This window comes from Nannobrachium achirus, assembly GCF_963921795.1.
Source record: "Nannobrachium achirus genome assembly, chromosome: 20".
Lineage (NCBI taxonomy): Eukaryota > Metazoa > Chordata > Actinopteri > Myctophiformes > Myctophidae > Nannobrachium > Nannobrachium achirus.
In genome coordinates this window covers 21019472-21040156 of record NC_137827.1, presented here as the reverse complement: position 1 = coordinate 21040156, position 20685 = coordinate 21019472, and the positions used below count along the sequence as shown (strand labels likewise).

General features: G+C 40.8%; 2 protein-coding genes and 1 long non-coding RNA gene across 5 annotated transcripts; 1 reads left to right on the top strand and 2 right to left on the bottom strand.

Annotated features, from left to right (window-relative positions):
• The first annotated feature begins 192 nt into the window (after positions 1 to 192).
• Positions 193 to 7400, top strand: ttc8 (tetratricopeptide repeat domain 8). The gene is made up of 14 exons (XM_080750181.1): positions 193 to 374; positions 1016 to 1136; positions 1246 to 1309; positions 1606 to 1765; positions 2069 to 2158; positions 2684 to 2728; positions 2954 to 3039; positions 3160 to 3247; positions 4114 to 4224; positions 4350 to 4489; positions 5987 to 6161; positions 6296 to 6418; positions 6541 to 6624; positions 6769 to 7400. Exons 1-14 carry the CDS (start codon positions 261 to 263, stop codon positions 6883 to 6885), a joined length of 1518 nt encoding a protein of 505 aa, XP_080606307.1. The 5' UTR covers positions 193 to 260; the 3' UTR covers positions 6886 to 7400.
• Positions 6717 to 14541, bottom strand: LOC308305388. Of its 2 annotated transcripts, XR_013963109.1 has the most exons (5): positions 14377 to 14541; positions 10246 to 10753; positions 8783 to 8946; positions 8009 to 8139; positions 6717 to 7623 (listed from the first exon to the last, which is right to left on the bottom strand). It is a non-coding gene; the product is annotated as an uncharacterized lncRNA (long non-coding RNA). The 2 variants fall into 2 exon arrangements; XR_013963110.1 differs by lacking the exon at positions 14377 to 14541 and having other exon boundaries at positions 6893 to 7623; positions 10246 to 12111.
• A 1076-nt stretch (positions 14542 to 15617) lies between these two features.
• On the bottom strand, positions 15618 to 20521 carry LOC308305805 (C-type lectin domain family 4 member G-like). 2 transcript variants are annotated; one of them, XM_080750680.1, is made up of 6 exons: positions 20377 to 20521; positions 19565 to 19675; positions 18467 to 18727; positions 17909 to 18072; positions 17146 to 17282; positions 15618 to 16024 (listed from the first exon to the last, which is right to left on the bottom strand). In XM_080750680.1, the coding sequence occupies exons 1-6, from the start codon at positions 20483 to 20485 to the stop codon at positions 15874 to 15876; spliced, it is 933 nt and encodes a 310-aa protein (XP_080606806.1). In that variant the 5' UTR covers positions 20486 to 20521; the 3' UTR covers positions 15618 to 15873. The 2 variants fall into 2 exon arrangements, with proteins under 2 accessions (XP_080606806.1, XP_080606805.1); XM_080750679.1 differs by having other exon boundaries at positions 20012 to 20492.
• Between the last annotated feature and the right edge of the window lie 164 nt (positions 20522 to 20685).

Here is a 20685-nt window from a genome sequence, read left to right as displayed (position 1 = left end):
TCATATTTTAAACTTGTGCATGCATGTGCATAAATAAACTTCTAGACTAGTGCAGTGGTTTGCCTGCAGATCTAAAACCTCGACAGGGGGTGGCAGTAATTCACCACAAACTAAAGGAAGGAGGAGGAGGACCCCCTCCCTCTCCTCTCCTCTCCTCTCCTCTGTTGCCGAGTGACAGAAAGCGTCGCCACTATCCTCAGTTTAACGTTAGCTTGTTAGTAAAGAGAGCTACTCTTTGCTTTTACTGTTTGGCCAACGTGATGGAAGTAACAATGGACCCTTTGTTCCTTGCATGGAGCTATTTTAGAAGACGGAAGTTCCAACGCTGTTCTGATATTTGTGCAAAAATACTAGAGGACAGTCCATATGACCAGGTACTAGCATAGCATGCTAGCGATTATAGCCCCTGTTTACTGAGGCTACAACAGGTGTATCTGTGCGTCTTGCTGGTTTACAAATGGCAGATCAGGGTGTAATCCTGATTAACGTTGGTCCAGACCTCCTAACTAGTTTACAATATTCAACACAGAATGTTAATGTGTCATATAGTTTTGTTTAATCGCAATAATCCCACTTTTAGCTGATATCTTCTTCTCTGACCCAATCATCATCTTTTCATTCTCAGCTTTATCCACATTATTTCACTTTATCTTCATAGACTTCACTTAATGTTTCCATGTCTTCTTGTCTTAATTTCTTCCTGTCCTGTCTTCATGTTTTCCTTTCATCCTCAACTCATCTCCATTCTGAACACTAATAAGGACACAGACTCACTACATATCTCTGAGGTAACCTTTAATGCACTGGAAAATCCTTAGCGGTCATTTACTTATCTGTGAGTGTATACATGTAACCAAATGGATCCCTACAATTGTACACTATCAGAGTTAAATGACCATTGAGAATGATATTGTGTGCTGACTGCTTTCTATGGCACTACCACTGAAATGTTGTCCTGTCTACAATGTGTGGTCCAAAAATTGTGTGTGTGTGTGTGTGTGTGTGTGTGTGATAGGCTGCCTGGAGTCTGAAGACACGTGCTCTGACCGAGATGGTATACATTGATGAAGTTGAGGTGGATCAGGAGGGCATTGCTGAAATGATGCTTGACGAGAGTTCTATTGCTCAAGTAGCCCGTAAGTCTCAACTGTCTCTACAGTATATGTGTTCCCTGTACTAGTACGGTTCATGCTCTTTTTTTCTTGTCGACTGAATACAAACTGATTCTACTTGCCTCACCTCTAGGCCCAGGAACATCGCTGAGACACGTTGTAACAAGTCAGGGTGGTGGGCCCACACCAGCCGTCAGGTACTCAATCACACTTATCTACTGGCTCAATAAAGGCCTGGGACCTGGCTGGGTGTCCGATTAATCAATGGTTAGGGTGCATATACATAGGCTCTGATAACGGACCGTTAGTCCCCGGGTCAATTCCCAGGCCAGCCGGAACATTTGCTGCATGTCACTCGCCGAATCTATCTCCCCGTTTCCTGTCCTTCTCAATAGTAACTATTGGTAAAGGCAGAAAAGCCCAGAAAAGTAATTGAATGAATACTGATCGATGTAATATTGGCTAACTGTGTTCGTTTCTCTAAAAATGTAAGGCCCATGACTCAATCGGGACGTCCGATCACAGGATTTGTGAGACCCAGCACACAGTCGGGGAGACCTGGAACGATGGAACAGGCCATCAAAACCCCTCGAACGGCCAGCACCGCTCGCCCCGTCACCAGTGCTTCTGGAAGATTTGTCCGTCTGGGAACAGTGAGTGTTGTATTGTCATTGCAAGTCTGATGTGTAAAGTTGCTTGAACCAAGTAAGCCTTACATGATCTATTAGACAAATAGCGGAAATTGCTGATCTACAATATCATATTACGAATGCGACCCATATTTAAGTAGGGCATTCATTTACAGTGGGGAAAAGACATGAGTTGAAATATGGAGATACAAGTTTTTTTTTTCTTCCAAACACTGATGTACAGTAACTTAGCTTTTAAAAGTGATGTGCACACAAAGTTTCATATGGTTTGTAACGTTGTCATATTTGATCGTCCTTGCTACACAGGCCTCTATGTTGACCAACCCAGATGGACCATTCATAAACTTATCAAGACTAAATTTAACCAAGTATTCTCAGAAGCCCAATTTATCCAAGGTGAGAGTCATTTGTTAAAAAAAACAACAACAAACTTGTTCCTGTAGGCCTGTCAATAAGTATTACATAATTGCCTAATTGCAATTATTTGAGATAATAGCAGTTATTTTGCATAATCGTCATAATAATTTCCAGTTCATATATTTTCAAACATTTTCAATAAATAGCTGAAATAGATGAATCAGAAGCTGACAACACGTCACACGATGACATGTAAGCTTGTAGATAGTCTATTTCATCTATTTTTTCATATTTGTTTAAGTAATTGAAATTGAATATAACAGTCATTTCTTTGTATGTGTCATATCTGCCCTGGGAAATGTTTGTTTACAAAGCCTAAAAGCCAAACACAAATGTAATTTGTATTTATATGTTACAATGTTCAAAGCCAAAAACATAATTCAGTCATTAATCACAATTATTTGGGTGACAATTTATCGTCATGATAATGACAGCCCTACACCTTGTTCTGTCGATTTGCCCCTTTCCTCCATTAACCATTATCCCCCCCCCCCCCCCCTCCAGACATTGTTTGAGTACATCTTCCACCATGAAAATGACGTAAAAAATGTAAGTTGCAGTATCAAAAGAATATATTGAATATTTTTTTTATTTTGTTGTACATTTTCATAAAGCACATTTTTAAGTTGAAGACAATTTTCCAAGCAGAAGGTTGTTTTGTGTGTGTGTGTGTGTGTGTGTGTGTGTGTGTGTGTGTGTGTGTGTGTGTGTGTGTGTGTGTGTGTGTGTGTGTGTGTGTGTGTGTGTGTGTGTGTGTGTGTGTACACTGTACAGGCTTTAGACTTGGCCGCTCAAGCCACTGAGCACGCTCAGTTCAAAGACTGGTGGTGGAAGGTACAGCTGGGGAAATGCTACTATAGGTGAGCGACCCACACTACATCATTTGAGTTCAACGTTTTAAATGTGATGCTGATTGCATCAAATAGGTTTCATATATTCTCATGCATGTCCTATAATTGGTCATTTACATGTATTCACAGACTTGGTCTATATAGAGAAGCTGAGAAACAATTCAGATCAGCTCTCAACCATCAGGAGGTGGTCGACACTTACCTCTACCTTGCTAAGGTATTAACCGAAATATAATAGCAAACACACCACATTGCAAAGTTTTTACACAATGTAGAATCTTGGACTGTCCCATAGTCGATTAATTGATCAATTGGTCGATTTGGTCATAGTCGACCAAGACCTTGTTAGTTTTTAGTTCATTTTCATGCTTTTATGTTTTTTTCATACATATCTCTTGTAAACTAAAGTAATGCAACTCTAAGTCTGTAACTTTCAATAGTCAGTAGCAATTCTGAAATCAATGTGGAATGTTCATCAATCTGAAAAGGCTTGTGAGTGTATGCAGCAAACACAATTTTACAGATTTGCCAGATTCCTATGAAGATTAGTTGGCTACACATTTCTTTAATCCAGTGGTTCTCAACCTTTTCAGGCCACGACCAATAATCATATTTTAACTGGGGACCCCCCACCCTTCGAGCACTAAGAGTTGAGGCATAACATTGTGTATAACACGGTTCTATCGTGAAAATAGCAGATCTACATGCTCACAACGCTTCGCAACATGAGGCGTTGTGACCATGTAGATCGGTTATTTTCACAATTATTGCCTCTAATATTTGACAATTTGGCCAAATGTTTAATTTGTCATTTTAGAGGTATTTAAAAAAGTCCTTAAATTGTCTTCTAATCTATACACTTAAACGTTATGTTGGTTTGTTTACTGTTGAGTGAGAAAACAATGTTGCACATTAAGTTAATCCTCTGGGGACCCCCCAAAATAATTTGGGGACCCCCCCAGGGGTCCCGACCCACATGTTTGGAACAACTGCTTTAATCAAGGACAGCCCTAGTAGAATCTTCATTGAGCCATGGTTGTTACTGAACGACTGAGTTATTGTTCTATTTTTCCACTTGACAAGGTGTACCAGCGTATGGATCAACCAATAACGGCCCTGAACCTATTCAAGCAAGGCTTGGACCACTTCCCCGGGGAGGTTACTCTGTTGACAGGAATCGCCCGCATCCACGAGGCAGGTTGCCTTGGTCCTCGTTCCTTGAGCTTACTTTATACTTCAGATTATTAATTAGGCTTGTTTCATTCATCTCATATATTTACTGTAATCATTTGTTATTATTTTTTTGTTTTTCTCCACAGGAGATGAACAACAACACGTCGGCCACAGAGTACTACAAAGATGTCCTGAAACAGGACAACACCCACGTGGAAGCCATCGCCTGCATCGGCAGCAATCACTTCTACACCGACCAGCCCGAGATTGCACTGCGCTTCTACAGGTGTGTTCGAGAAACTACTAGAGCGCCTCAGTTCTTACACGTTCTCAGTGGTTGCTTTTACAGGTTTCACGCAGTGTTGATTTTGACAGGTTTGATTAGATTTGGTCTTTGTCTTGAATAAAATTCCATTTTTATTTTAGTCATCTGAAATGTTTTAGTCTAGTTTTAATTGACTAAACATCAAGATTTAGTTGATTTTGTTGACAAAAGTTTATTATTTTGCCAGTGCCTTGATGTAGAGGTCTTCGGACCTGCCCGAGATCCGAAATTACCCGCGATCCGAACCGAACCGAGCCGGGTAACGGGGCCGTTTTCTAGCTTTTACCGCGGGGCGGGCCGGGGCCGGGGCCGTCTGCCCCGGTTCCCCGGGTATCTCCTGTTACCCGAGTGGAGCCGAGACAGGCCGAGATTGAAGTGAAAGTGAACGCAACAACTGCACCAAATAGATAACGCCACACGATGGCACTAAAGATGCAGCATGTAATATGTTGCATTGGTTGTGAGAACTGAGAAGTAGAACTCACTCAGTCACAACAACACTGACTGTATCAGTTGGATTGTTATTATTATCAAAGATATTAACGTAACGTTTTGGTTAACGGTTTACAATGGAGTTGTCGTTGCGTGTTGTCATGCTCTGCAGAGCAAAATGGACACTCAAAGCAGAAAGATATAATGAACAACACATGCGACAGAAAACGATAGCATTAGCATTGGCTATAGCCAAAGAAGAAGGAATAAAAACATGGATTTATTTGTATTTACAAACTGTCCGCATTGACTTACTGGTCTGGGAAAAGATCATCTTTTGGCGAGAGGCACAGCGCCGCTGACAGCAACAGCAGCACCGTGGCGACGTTAGGTAAGAAATATGTCTGATACAACTCTTAATATAATAACGTTGGCATTCTTTCATTTCGGGGCGACAGGTTCGGGTCTCGGATCTCTCGTTCTGCTCGGGTATCGGATCCAATTTTTCTAATAACAGGCGGGGCCGTTCGGATCGGATCCATCACGTCTCGGGGCTGATCGGGTAACGGTTCTCAAATTCCAAATGATAGACGGGGCCATATGGGTCCGGGTCCGTTTCCCCCGGGTCCTTTTGGGTTCGGGTAGTTCAAATTGGACCCGTGAAGACCTCTACCTTGATGGTATCATAATGGCCGATTTTACAATTGGTTGCATGCTGAAAATAACTGATCTAAAATCAATCAACGCATTGTGAGCTTGTAGATCTGCTATTTTCAGAGCGCAACACCCCGGCGCACCTAGTTCTACTGGACCTCTTCTGCACTAGTCCCTCCCTAACATTTTAGTTTAGTTTTTTTTGTTGACGAAATTGTCAACATATTTAGTTTTAGTCATCATAGCTTAGTTTTTATTTAGTTCTTTCGTTTGAGTGAAAAAAGGTAGTTGTAGTTTTAGTCGTCATAGTTTTAGTAGACAAAATCAACACTGGTTTTATGTGCACAATGGTTAAAAAATCCTATGTGTTAGACGGCTGCTTCAGATGGGTGTGTACAACTGCCAGCTGTACAACAATCTTGGACTGTGCTGCTTCTACGCCCAGCAGTACGACATGACTCTGTCCTCGTTCGAGAGGGCCCTGGCCCTCGTGGACAATGATGAGGAGCAGGCTGATGTCTGGTACAACATAGGACATGTGGCTGTGGTGAGTTGCCGTTCTCAGAAATAGGTGGTTATGTCTGTACTGTCTGTATGTAATAGTATGTGGGCCTCAATTCTACCCTCAAATACTTAGATCCCTATAGCTCCGTACAAAGTGCAGACTCTTGTGTTTTACAGGGAATAGGGGACATGACGCTCGCCTATCAGTGTTTTAAGCTGGCTTTGGCCTTTAATAATGACCATGCAGAGGCCTACAATAATCTGGCTGTTCTCGAGCTCCGCAAAGGTCGTATTGAACAGGTGAATGTTCATATTTTTCACTTATAAAGAATCATTATTATACTGTAATAAAACGTAATATCCAGTACGGGTTTAATGTATACTGGAAATGAATCATCATGTGATATCTTTATTGCTTCCAGTCTAAAGCCTTCTTGCAGACGGCTGCCTCACTGGCCCCTCACATGTATGAACCACACTTTAACCTCGCCACTCTCTCTGAAAAGGTAACACATCGGCATCGTCATTACATTCATAGTAATAAGCAAACCATACCAATCCGTATTCAAAAGTGTAAGACCAAATAACCACACGGTAAAGTCTGACACATTATGCTGAGTTGAAGTTTTCTTCCCATCTTGTGCATCCAGATTGGAGATCTTCAGAGCAGCTACACTGCTGCCCAGATGTCTGAAGATGCTTTCCCAGAGCATGTGGACACACAGCAGCTTCTCAAACAACTGCGGCAGCACTTTGCTCTGCTGTGATTCCTCTACCAACACACCTTACCGGCAATGGCTATAGTGTGTACAATCATCTTGCCACCTGGTGTTTACAGTGACACCAAAGATACAGCGCAGACATTACACAGCAGTGGACAGCATTCTATTACATGGCTGAAGGCTATCAGAATATCGAAGGTTTGACGCGATAATTAATGTAAAAATGTGTTTGAGCTTGTAGATCTGATATTTTACCTATTTCTGAAACATTTTGGACAATGTTTGAAAAATAGGAAAGCCAATAACCTCATGCTGAAGGTTGATGGACTTCCAGTAGAGACAGTAATAAGGTACATGATATACATTCATTATAAAAACATTGGAAATGACTGCCTGTCTTAGGTACTTTGATGTTAATGTATTATTTAGTAGACTTGGCTATATTTATAGGTTTATATATTTGTATAATAATAATAGTGATGTAAATTGCCAATGTTGAATGGATATATTTCTACTAGTAAATTAATGACGCTCTCATGACAATAAAAATGTAAAATCAATCCATGCCATTTTCTACAGTCTTGAAGTAACAGTTTATACTGGGCCAAAAGCGATGTTAGAAGAAACAGAGTTCAGCTCCTGGATCTCGGTGGCATTTCACAAATCCATTTGTGTGGAATTCCACAATCGGCATCGTTCCAGCCATAGAAGGGGTTGTCTCGAGGATGGGTGGCTGCACAGTCTTCATTTCCTTTGTTATTAGGTTCACCCTTGAACCAGTACCTGCACAAAAATGCTCAGTGTTCATTTAACTCCGAGACTGAGAGTGTAAACATTTATCCATTATGGGTTCGTTTTTACACTTGAATGAACACTTGAAGTTTTTGTACTTCTCACTTGCTATTTAACACTTATTTTAACAAACAACATAATCACTTTCACCCTCATAATCATTAAAGGGGCTTATTATGACCATGAAGCTCAGATTTTACTGTATTAAAGTGCAGTAATAATGGTTTCAAGGACTTGTCATTGCATTCCAAACATGAATAGTAAAGTCCTCTGAGAGTGTGTAAAATAAAGGGTCCATTTGGGTCTGTTTATACACCCACAGAGTTAAATGAACTCTCAAGATTTGACAGCATAAAGTGCAGAGTGTAAGCCTTACGCCTCAACCAGACTGGTCCCATCTCGCCACTTCCAATGTCCTTCCTCTTCGTCATCTTTGAGCCCAATCCAGAAGCCGATAGGGCGAATGGATCTCTACGCATCGTCATTGATTACCTTACTCAATGACAACTGATTACAAAAACAAAACAAAACAAAAAAACGACAATAAAGATATATGCCTAAAAATGTTTATGTTGCTCTTTAAATTCTCACGCGAAGGGATACCAGCCCTGGTTAACTCTCAGAGAAATAAAATATAGCACACTTCAGTCCTGTAGTGTACTGGTTCACACCTTGGGGTCTAGGAACCAGTGGTCCTTGGGGAAGGGGTTACTGTGTTCCAGGGAGAACTCTGGACCCCTTCCATTTGGTTCCCTCTATACACTCAGAGTTAAAAACGGAGGAATTTACATTGCAGATTGATGTCTCAGAGATAAAAAAAAAAAAATCAAACCTCGGTTCGAAGTGAAGCGGTGAATTCTATGTGTTATTCTATGTGTTCTAGAGCTATGAAATCTGTGTACTAGATCTATACATTCTGTGTTCTAGATCTATACTTCCTATGTGCTTTAGTTCTATATTTTTATGAATTCTGAATGAATGAATGATTTTTGGAGGGCCAAATTGTCATGTGAAGCTTGACCAATCCTCAATTCTGCATGCACGGGACAGACATGGGACAGACAAAGCCACACCTTGGAAGCGGCTTTCACCGCTTCAAAAATACATAAAAATAACATCTGTTGAATGCCGTGTTTTATTTATTTTCTACCTGCTTCTCCCTGCTATCCAGAATGGCCAGGTCAGCTCCTTGTCTCCTGCAGTAAGTTCTGGCGTCTTGCCAGGACCTCAGGTTGACAGAGTCAGACAGTGGTAAGAAGTAACACATGGTGCCCAGAAGTATCCATCCTGGTAAGCATTGTTTGCAGCCGTCCTCTGTTACAGAATGAAATGGAAACCGTCAGTGTGACATGATTGCATTTGTGGTGGAAAGTCACTTAAGTAGGCCTAGTTCACATTTCTCAAGGGGCAAAGAAACATTAATTCGCTCACTGTCTAAAGTGATTCCTAAAAATTCGATTACTTTTAAAGGACCTTGAGTTTTTTGGAGCGGTGATAGCCAGATGTTCCAATGTTTGACTTGGTGTGTCCTCATGTCCCTATGTGTGGTGCAGCACGAACAGCTGTTATGACAGAAAGCAGCTCTTAAGCTAGAGGAATTAAGCCATCAATGTGAGCACTGTCGTCGTCAGGAGGGGAAAGGTCTATTAACATTTTGCACGTGCGCTCTGCCTGCTTGCTCTGCCTGCTTGTAGCCACTGACCAAAGCTCCCCAAGAGGGACTTCTCTCTTCTCTCTCTTCTCTTCCTCACACAGCTTACTACCATCTCCATCCTGCTGATGGGCAATCTGGCTAACCATCGTCAAATAAAAGGGAACACCCTCTCTGTTTTGTTCCTTATCTGCGAAGCAAGATAGTCTGTTCTTGAGAGATTAGCTGATGGGAGACATCGATATTCCCGTGGACCTGACTTCCAAAGTGCCATTGAATTCCAGGACATTTTAAACCTTTCAATCTCACCCAACACGTTGATTTTCCAACCCACAGGAAAGGACACACCCTGGATCTGATCTGCACCTCTGGAATCACCACCAATAACCTCACCAGCATTGACCTTGGCTCCACCATGATCTCTGACTAGCTGGCCCTTACCATGAATATTGACACCCCCCTCATTAAGGTTAAAACACTCCATAACATTTTGGAACTTCAAATCTATCAACCTCCCTCTCTCTCCTCCCTACTGTCCGACAACCCACCAACAACCGGCCCATTTCCAACCTCCCCTTCCTCTCCAGAATCCTTGAACGCACTGTTGCATCCCAACTCAAATCTCACAAGGACTCCAATAACCTTTTTGAATCGTTTCAATCCAGCCTCTGCTCATCACCGGTCTCCTAAAAGTCACCAACAACATTCTCATGTCAGCTGACAACGGTTTCCTGTTACAGGTAAGTATCTAACTCAAATCTGCGCTCTGGATAAACCTCACATACTTTATAATGTCTCTGAAGAATGCCAAATGCCATGTTAAACTCTGGCATGGTCAGATTTCTTGACAGTCTGGGATAATTTTCTTTCAGGATGACTCCGACTTCTCTGCAGTCTACAAGGTGTCTGTTTGACACTTCAGCTGAACAACAGCAAGATTTTGACCAGATTAATATCGTTACCTGCTAAAGTCTGCAAGAACTGGATACGGGCATCCATCTCGGTGAGGGAAAACTGGATACCCTTTAGTGCGGCGAGGACTGGGTTGTCATCTGACCTTAGTTTTTTGGTGGCAGACGCAGAGGCTACACAAGAAGCAGAAGTTAATCACAGCCTAGGCATTTTGAAAACAGTGATGGAAATACTGTTACCGTTTGAACTGGAACGATTCTTTTTCATGGAGGTACGTCTCTTGGAGAAGGAGGAGGAACCAGAGAGATCGGTGCTTGGGTCACCCGCCTGGGCGTTCGCCAGGAAGAACTGGAAGAGCTCATCGTGACTCTTCCCCAGTGGAGCTGAGATATTGTGGCTATACAGAAACGCAAGGATCTTTGTCACTGGCCAGTCCTTGATCGATGTTTTGTTTAAACGAGAACTACGACGAGCATCTGGATCGGGATCGGCTAAGTCATCCTCGTCGTTCTGGGTGTCCGGAACACAATCATCAGAACAGGAACTGGAACCATTCTCCTGCCCGATATGAGCAATGACAAGCAAGGAGATGGTCAGTACTACAAATAACCTAATAAGCATACCCTGAACGAAGCGTTGTTAAAGCAGCAGCAGATGACAGCTAAGCGGCAGCGGATGTGAAGCAGGTAGCCAGACAAACAGAGCTATAGTGAATGCAAGCCATAATATTTAAAGAAGCCTCCCTTACAGAGGGTGAACTTTGGAGTATGACAGTGTGATGTAATGACCAGCAGATCTGTGAATGAGGAATAGGAAAGGAGCTGACTGACAGCTGATTACAGATGGGCGGGAAGGAAATATTAATTTAGGACAATTTTGAGGTAGCTACTATAGCCTACTATTTTTACTTCTAGGGATTCCCAAACTGGTGCAAGGGGTGCGTGACATTAATAGTGTAACATTTCACTAAACAAATTTCTCAGTAGGTCAGTTCACTTTTTCTTTCCAAACCAAGTGAGACGGTCATATTCTGTCACTGGTAAACATGGTTACATTTTACTGCACAAAATGACTACACAACATTCTGTCACTGATGAAGACACATATTCATTAGTCACTGTATTTAAGGAAATCATGAAGTTTGAAGCTAGGGACGAGCCAAGGACTGACATAGGATGGACATGGTCACAGGGGCGAAAACATAACGGACAAAAAGCAATCAATCTCTGTTGAGGCTTGTTCTTAATCTGTTTTGTACTTGTAGGCTGAAGTAGTCATGCACAACTAAAAGCCTTAATTGTAGTTGTACATTGTAAAACAATATTCTAGTTTTCATGGACTTTCTACACTTCCATCAAAGGTGCCATACACTGTATGTTTTGACATGGACTAACAGTAGATGCTTAAACATCACCAAACTTGAGGTTTTGGTGAGCAGTTCAAAACTAACTAGAAATACTGTTCCTTCGAAACAGTGTGGGCTCGATTCCAACCCAACAAATAGGATACTTTAAGGTACTGTAAGGTACAGTACCCTACAGCAGGGGTCTTCAACAGGGGGTCCGCGACCCCTAGGGGGTCCGCGGAGGTACTGCAGGGGGTCCGCGAAATTATTGCTTAAAAAAAAAAAAAAAAAAAAAAAAGTTTCAAAAAATGTTTTTTTTTTTCTTCACATTTATGTTAAAAAATAAATCATGATTCTATCCATTTTGAATAGCTTGAATACATGATTACTATGCAATTGACAGATTGTTGATATTATTGACATTGGTTCTCAGTTAATAAGTAGTATGTTTAGAAATGATAGTGGTACGGCCCACCCTGCTCGCTGTAACTTGTACATGTTTAAAATAAAAAATATGTCGTAGCCCCGACCCCCCCACCCTACGAGGTGGTAGGGGGTCCCTGCTCCATCTCCCCATCAGTTTGGGGGTCCCCGGCCTGAAAACGTTGAAGACCCCTGCCCTACAGTATTGTACTGTACCTTACTATACTGTACTGCACCTTACTGTACTGTACTGTACTGTACTGTAACTTACTGTACTTTACTGTACTCTACTGTACTTTACCTTACTGTACTTTACTGTACTCTACTGTAACTTACTGTACTTTACTGTACTCTACTGTACCTTACTGTACTGTACTGTACTTTACTGTACTCTACTGTACCTTACTGTACTCTACTGTACCTTACTGTACTGTACCGTACTGTACTCTACTGTACCTTACTGTACTGTACCTTACTGTACTATACTATACTGTACTCTACTGTACCGTACTGTACCTTACTGTACTGTACTCTACTGTACCTTACTATACTGTACTTTACTGTACTCTACTGTACTTTACTGTACTCCACTGTACCTTACTGTACTTTATTGTACTTTACTGTACTTTACTGTACCTTACTGTACTTTACTGTACTCTACTGAACCTTACTGTACTTTTACTGTACTCTACTGAACCTTACTGTACATATTCTATGTGTTCTAGAGGTGTATATTGAGTGCATATACTGTAGGTTAACAATCCCAGATCACATCTGTCCTCCACTATGTCTATAACCAAGGCGTTCTTCTATGTGGCCACTCCAGACTGAGGAGTGGAGCATGACTTTTATTGTGTTTGTGGATCTGATTTGAAAATGCATTGGTTGTGATATCTCCCTGAAAACCAACAACAACCACTAATACGGCTGATTGTCCCTGCGGGTTCTAGGATATATACTGTAAATCCCATTGCCCGGGATCCTAAAACCTTATTCTTTTTAAGTAACATTTCTAAAACACTACAAAACATGTCTCAAAGACAAATACAAGCAAACGTCTCCACAGTAACACAGTAACAGTTGTTTGTGTGTGTGTGTGTGTGTGTGTGTGTGTGTGTGTGTGTGCGTGTGTGCGTGTGTGCGTGCGTGCGTGCGTGCGTGCGTGCGTGCGTGCGTGCGTGCGTGCGTGCGTGCGTGCGTGCGTGCGTGCGTGCGTGCGTGCGTGCGCACATTGTAGATCAACTTCATAGCAGTATTAAGTGGTCCATCTATGTTTTTTATTAATAATAAAATCTGCAAAGTAACAAGTAACTGAGGCTGTCAAATGCTGTATTTATAGTAGAGTATATGTAACAAAAATGGAAAGTAGAGTAAAAGTACCTCAAAATTGTACTGTAGGTACAAGTACTTGTATATACTTGAGTAAATGTACTTGGTTACTTTGCAGCACCACAGAACAGCCAATGACAGACAGGCCTTTAATCACAGCTGTCTCAATCAGTAGAGTGGAGAGGGACATTTATAGATATTTGTAGTTTTAACTCAGAATATATACATCACAAAGCTTAGATATTTGGATCAAATCAGAGAGCAGACCTGTGTGAACGCAATGATATAGATAGCATATCTGAAGTGTGAACACTGCAGCCACAGCGCCTTAACATAAACATGGGTCTATTATCCTTCTCTCCACTCTGTCCCCACTCACTAAACCCATTGGAAATGCATTGGGTGCTTAAAGTTAAACATTTTTATTTTTTTATATTTATACTACAAAACATTTCAAAACCAAGAATACAAGCACACGTGTCCTCAGTAAGCTGAACACATAAAAATTTGAATGGTGTTGAAAGGTGTAAGCGTTTAAGAGATGAAGCGCGCCAAAGTTTTGAGGAGATACACATATAGCTATAAATAATGAAGATAACATACGTGTGCTCGCCTTCCAGGCGAGCCCACAATTAAAACCAAACCGAATCTTATAAAGTGATGCTGCTGTAGTCCTGCATCAGTGACACATATTTTTAATAAAGGACACCCAATGACGCATAAGTCATATTTTAGTCATCTCAAATGTTTTAGTTTTTGTCTAGTTTTAGTCAACTAAATATAAGATTTTGTCGACTAAAATGTATTTTGCCCATGCCTTGATGGCGTCCTAATGGCTGATTTTACACTTGGTTACATGCTGAAAATAGACAATCTACAAGCTCTCAATGTGTTGCAAGCTTGTAGACCTGATATTTTCAGAGCGCAAGGCCCAAGCGCTCCTAGTTCTACTGGATCTCCCCTCCACTAGTCTATCCTTAATAGTCTAGTTTTTATTTGTGGTTTATTTTGTTCGTTGACGAAATTGTCAACATATTTAGTCTTAGTTTTAGTCATCATAGCTTAGTTTTTTTCAAGTTCTTACCGGTATTTAGTTTTTTAGCCAGCTGTACAACAATCTTGGACTGTGCTGCTTCTACGCCCAGCAGTACGACATGACTCTGTCCTCGTTGGAGAGGGTCCTGGCCCTCGTGGACAATGATGAGGAGCAGGCTGATGTTTGGTAGGACATGTGGCTGTGGTGAGTTGCCGTTCTCAGAAATAGGTGGTTATGTCTGTACTGCATGTAATAGTATGTGTGGCCTCAATGTTTACCCTCAAATATTTATACAACAAATCGATCCCTGTAGCTCAGTACAAAGTGCAGACTCGTGTTTTACAGGGAACATGTGAATTTTTTCATTTCAAGATTCATTATTATACTGTAATACAACTTAATATCCAGTACAGGTTTAATGTATACTGGAAATTATCCATCATGTGATATATTTATTGCTTCCAGTCTAAAGCCTTCTTGCAGACGGCTGCCTCACTGGCCCCTCACATGTATGAACCACACTTTAACCTCGCCACTCTCTCTGAAAAGGTAACACATCGACATTGTCATTACATTATTCATAGTAATAAGTAAACAATACCAATCCGTATTCAAAAGTGTGAGACCAAATAACCACACAGTAAAGTCTGACACATTTATGCTGAATTGAAGTTTTCTTCCTTCTTGTGCATCCAGATTGGAGATCTTCATATACTTCATATATCTTCATACATCTGAGCAGCAGCTACACTGCTGCTCAGATGTATGAAGATGCTTTCCCAGAGCATGTGGACACACAGCAGCTTCTCAAACAACTGCCGCAGCACTTTGCTCTGCTGTGATTCCTCTACCAACAGACACCTGACCGGCAATGGCTATAGTGTGTACAATCATCTTGCCATCTGGTGTTTACCATGACGCCAAAGCCATAGTGCTGACATTACACAGCAATGGACCATGGCTGAAGGCTATCAGAATATCGAAGGTTTGAATATTTAACAACTTATATGTACTTTATCATACAACAAATAGCTCAGAATGCTATGCATTCAACGGGTTGTGAGCTTGTAGATCTGCTATTTTATCTATTTCTGAAACATTTTGGACAATGTTTGAAAAGTAGGAACGCCAGGTTGAAAGTGGTTAAACAAACAAAGACCTCACGCTGAAGGTTTATGGACTTCCAGTAGAGATTACTTAATTAGTAATTAGGTACATGATATAAATTCATAATAAAAAACATTGGCAATGTCTTGGGCACTTTGATGTTATCTATTAGACTTGGCTTTATTTATAGGTTTATTTATTTGTCTCTTTACAGATTTGTATACTAGTGATGATATGTACATAGTAAATTGCCAATATTGAATGGCTATATTTCTAGTAGTGAACTTAATGACAATGTTTAATGCATTCCATGTCAGATGTTTTGAGGGTATTCCAGCCAATGCTGGCATGACAATATGAGATTTTCTACAGTCCTGAAGAAACAGTTTATTCTTCCTTCCGACGGGCCAAAATTGCTGAGGTAAAAGAAACGCGAGTTCAGCTCCTTGATCTCGGCTGCATTTCACAAATCCATTTGAGTGGATTTCCACATGGGGCATCGTTCCAGGAATGGAAGGGGTTCTCTCGATGATAGATGGCTGCACAGTCTTCATTGGTGTCGTCATTGGGCTCACCTTCGTTCCAGTACCTGCACAGTAGAATTCTCTGTTAATTTAACTCGGAGTCTAAAATTATATCCATTATCGGTCAGTTTTTACACTTAAATGAACACTTTCTTTACTTCTCACTAGCTATATAACAATCAAACAAAAATATAATAATCATGTTTGCCCCCTTTAATCATCAAAGGACCTTATAATGATCATGAAGCTTAGCTTAGAATAGTGCAAGAGCAATATTGTTTCAAGTACTTGTCATTGCATACTGTGGCAATTTACCTTGCCACTAACATACTTTTAACAGAATTAAGTATGTTTCCAATGTTTCCCCACATGTTTTAACGGACAGTCGGACACTATTTGAATTTGAGAAGTTTTGGTTGCACTGTGTTTAATTGTTACCAATAATGATATGTGTATCGTTGTACTGATATATTGGTAGGGAGCCTGTTAAGCACACCTGTGCTCAATCAGAATGTGTGTTGAACCATTATCAACTGTGGGTTAATGTGAGTTTATAAGTATATTTATTATTTGTATTGTCATGGAATTGACATGGAAAAAACATATTGTCTCTGGACATGGAAAAGTTGTATACTGGTTCATAGGTAAATGGTAGCCTGCTTCCAGACCAGAGACCCCGCCCACTCTGAAATCAGGCTAGGTAAATGGTGGATTCCATTTAAGATTGGTATGGTCCGGGGGAGGGGCTTAGCTTATTTAAGGGGACCTACCACCTGTGCTTGTCAGTCGATGTAGGGCTGTGAGCAGTACAGACCAATGCCAATCTGGCCAGGCTTGTTGTATATAGTTTTGTGTTTCTGCTGCATTTTTCGTGAACACCATTTCTGTGGACTTGGAAGGTGAATAAAACACTTGGGTTTTGTTTCAACAAAGGATTCTGCCTGTCTTGCTATTTTTGAATATTTAGCCAGTTTGTTAGTGTTTCGCGATCAATTCAAGTGCCTTTTTTCGACCAACACTATCCTCACTCAGTGCAGAGTGTGACACATACTAAACACGGATAGTAAAGTACTCTCATACTTTGAGAGTGTCTACAATAAAGGGTTCATTTGGGTCTGTTTATAGACCCACAGAGTTAAATGAACTCTCAAGATTTGACAGCATAAAGGCAGAGTGTAAGCCTTACGCCTCAACCAGACTTGTCCCATCTCGCCACTTCCAATGGCCTTCCTCTTCGTCATCTTTGAGTCCAATCCAGAAGCCACTCAGTCGCATGGGTGTCGACGGATCTTCATTCTCATTGATTATCTTACTCAATAATAACTGATAAAAAACAATACAGAAATACAAATGTTAATGTTGCTCTTTCAATTCTTACACTAAGGGATTCCACCCCGGTCCTGTTGTGTAAGGGTTCCCAAAGTTTTCAGGCCGCAACCCCCCAAAATCATATTTGAATTGGGGACACCCCACTCTGATGAGTATTTGGCATTGTAGGCATTACATTAGTTTGACTCTGTTCCACAGGTAAATATTGTTAAATATAAATATATACAATACAATACATATTGTCTCTTTCTTACATAATATTTGTCAATTTGGTATTACAAAGTCGTAAAGGTCATTACATTGTAACTTTAGAAATGTGCAGATACCCTGTATGCACTTACACTGTATATTGGTTTGTTTACTGTTAATCATTTGGCTGTGCCAATCATCTGCACCAATCTACAAAATCATTTCTCAGAGATTTATTTATTTATTTTCAAATAGGAGCCTAATGAAGTCCAAGAGGTCAAGAATCAAGGTTTATTTGTCACTACGCATAGAAATATAAGAAGTGAAAAGCTATTTTGTGAGACAGGACCCATAGATGCAGTAATGAGATTCACTGCTGTAGAGTGTTGTTCTTATAGTTCTGTTGAATGCAGTGTTTTATTTTGTTCTACCTGCTTCTCTCTGCTATCCAGAATGGCCAGGTCAGCTCCTTGGCTCCTGCATTGAGTTCTGGCGTCTTCCCAGGACCTCTGGTTGACTGAGTCAGACAGTGGTAAGAAGTAACACATGGTGCCCAGAAGTATCCATCCTGGTAAGCAATGTTTGCAGCCGTCCTCTGTTACAAAATGAAATGGAAACCTTCAGTGTGACATGATTGCATTTGTGCCGGAAAGTCACACAATTTTGAGGTAGGCTAAGGCTACTAATCCTACTATACTTGAACATAGCAATTTTTATACTTCTACAAGGGATTCCGAAACTGTTGCATGCACCCCCTGGGGTGTGCAAGCTGCCTCTAGGGAGTGCGGGACAATAATAGTGTAATGGTGCTGGTGGTGATGCGAAGATAACATTTTATCATCGCATATACTGTACAGGTACACTCTGAACTCTTTGACCTTTGGTCACATTTTACTGCACAAAGTTGGAGAAATATCACTTCATAATTGCCTACACAACTCAACATATGTAGGCTACATTACAAGCTGTCATGGTTGTGAAGTTCTCACCAATTAGAGGAAGGTTGGACCGTAGTGCTGCATTTGCTCGCTGAATCTTTTCGATCTGGGCATTGTAGTCTCTGCTCTTTCTCTTCTGGTGCTCCAGATCCCAAATTATGATGGCCCGTTCATTGATCTGTCTTGCCAGCATCGACTTGGCCTCATCTCGGCTCTGCATATCAATCATGTAAGCGTCTTGGACCTGCAGCAGTTCCTTTCTGATGTAGGATACATCATTATGACGAAGGTATCTGTCTCTCACTTTGCTGTCTGTCAGTGATGAAGACACATACTGTATTGTCACTCATTGACTGTCACTCACTGAAATCACTCTCATTTTGCCTAATCATTTGATTGATGGATGGTCTTTGAGGTAGGGTACTAAAAGACTTCATTTGAGCACATTTGAATGCTTGAGAAATTGCTTTTCACTCAGCTATGGGTCATTATAGCACAACGATTCTGATATCTGTGTTACAGTATCGATCGTATATCAGAATAGAAACTAGAAAAGTGTGCTCCTCGGAGCCAGGCCGGGTTGCCTACCCCGCAAACTTTGGTCATCGCCACTTGGAATGGGATCTCAAAAATCTAACTACATCATCACATGGGAATCTCATGTGATGATGTAGTTCAATTTTGCTACTATTTTGTCCAAAACTCACACAAACCCTATCTCATCTCATGATGAGATAGGGTGTACCTGTTTGTGTGATCTTTCTCATGATGAGATAATGTGTACTTGTTTGTGTGAGTTTTGGACAAAAGAGTAGTAGCAAAATGTGTGTTTTGAAGAAAATGAAAAATAGCAGAAAATGTTATCTGTAAGTGGGCGGGCATATGGTGAGTGAGAAAAAAACATTTTTATTATATGAGCTACTACGGACAACATACAGATGGACAGGATCACAGGGGGGAAAACATAACATACAAAAAGCAATCAATCTCTGTTGAGGTTTGTTCTTCATCTGTTTAGTGTAGGCTTTAGTAGTCATACTCAACTAAATGCCTTAATTGTACATTGTAAAACAATATTGTAGTTTTCATGGACTTTCTACACTTCCATCAAAGGTGCCATATACACTGTATGTTTTGACATTGACTTACAGTAGATGCCTAAGCTCACGTCAACCAGCAGTAGAAGCACTCCCAGCAGCCCCAGACACACTGTTGTCAATTTGTAATGTTTCAACTCAGGTCTGGGCACAGACACAGACACTGGACACAGAGAGGTCAAGGATTAGCGAAAACATCAGAAAACCTCCTCAAAATGTCAAAATAGTGATTACAGTGTATGTCAATGACTTGAGGTTTTGGTGAGCAGTTCAAAACTAATTCAAACTAAACTGAATAATATGTAAATAATATTATAAACGTATTATATGAGTAATATAATCATATTACATTACATTCTAGGCTCATTTTCAAACATGTTTGGGGAAATGTTATGCCATGTCTACTTAGGCTTTTGTGATCACCCCAGAAAGTGTTTAAGTTAGTTGATTCTGTATTTTGATATTCATTTTATCAGACACACCCCTTTCCTATACAAACCCATTGTAACTTCAAACTCCATGATAGATTCATCGAAAACGCCCGTCCGTCCGTCCGTCCGTCCGTCCGTCCGTCCGTCCGTCCTTCCGTCCGTCCGTCCGTCCGTCCGTCCGTCCGTCCTTCCTTGGTTATGGTGACTCATACTGCCCTCCTAAAACATGAGGCCCCCCCCTATCTAAATACAGTACTGAATCAAGCAACTTAAAACCTGTCTGGGGTGCTCTCAAAAGCCTGAGTAGACGTTAAAATTATCCTGAAAGTGAAATATCCCTTTGAATTAATTATTTTCCAAAGTAATTGATCAAACCAAAAAATCGTTTTTAGAATTACAGTATACGTTTATAATTATTTTAAGCTCACTATACCTTGAAGGTCATCTTCAGTACCAGGGAAAAACTCATCATCTGTGCTCTCCTGTGCAAACAACTTGTAAGAGCCATTGAAACCACTGTCTGAGGTGCCTGTGCTCTCCATTATGACTGGCAAGATCACAGAACTCACTTCAGAGTGAAGAGCTCTGACATAACCGTTTTGGGTTGGCTGGAAGAGATTTTCCTGTACCTCCCCACAACACAACAATATAGGATGCAGGTTAAACATCTGCAAAGTTTTACCCTTTACCATTTCTAATCCTTTGCCCTCTTTTTTTTCTATTTTCTTTGCTGAAAATAGGA

Bases quoted from the DNA above. Each gene is read 5' to 3' on its own strand.
- ttc8 (XM_080750181.1), top strand. From the start codon at position 261: ATGGAAGTAACAATGGACCCTTTGTTCCTTGCATGGAGCTATTTTAGA. The intron at 4,490-5,986 runs GTGTGTTCGAGA...CCTATGTGTTAG, and splicing joins ATTGCACTGCGCTTCTACAG to ACGGCTGCTTCAGATGGGTG. The intron at 6,162-6,295 runs GTGAGTTGCCGT...TGTGTTTTACAG, and splicing joins ACATAGGACATGTGGCTGTG to GGAATAGGGGACATGACGCT.
- LOC308305805 (XM_080750679.1), bottom strand. From the start codon at position 20,153: ATGAGTCACCATAACCAAGGAAGGACGGACGGACGGACGGACGGACGG. The intron at 18,073-18,466 runs GTGAGAACTTCA...ATTTTGTAACAG, and splicing joins GTCCAACCTTCCTCTAATTG to AGGACGGCTGCAAACATTGC. The intron at 17,283-17,908 runs GTAGAACAAAAT...GTTTTTTATCAG, and splicing joins TGGATAGCAGAGAGAAGCAG to TTATTATTGAGTAAGATAAT.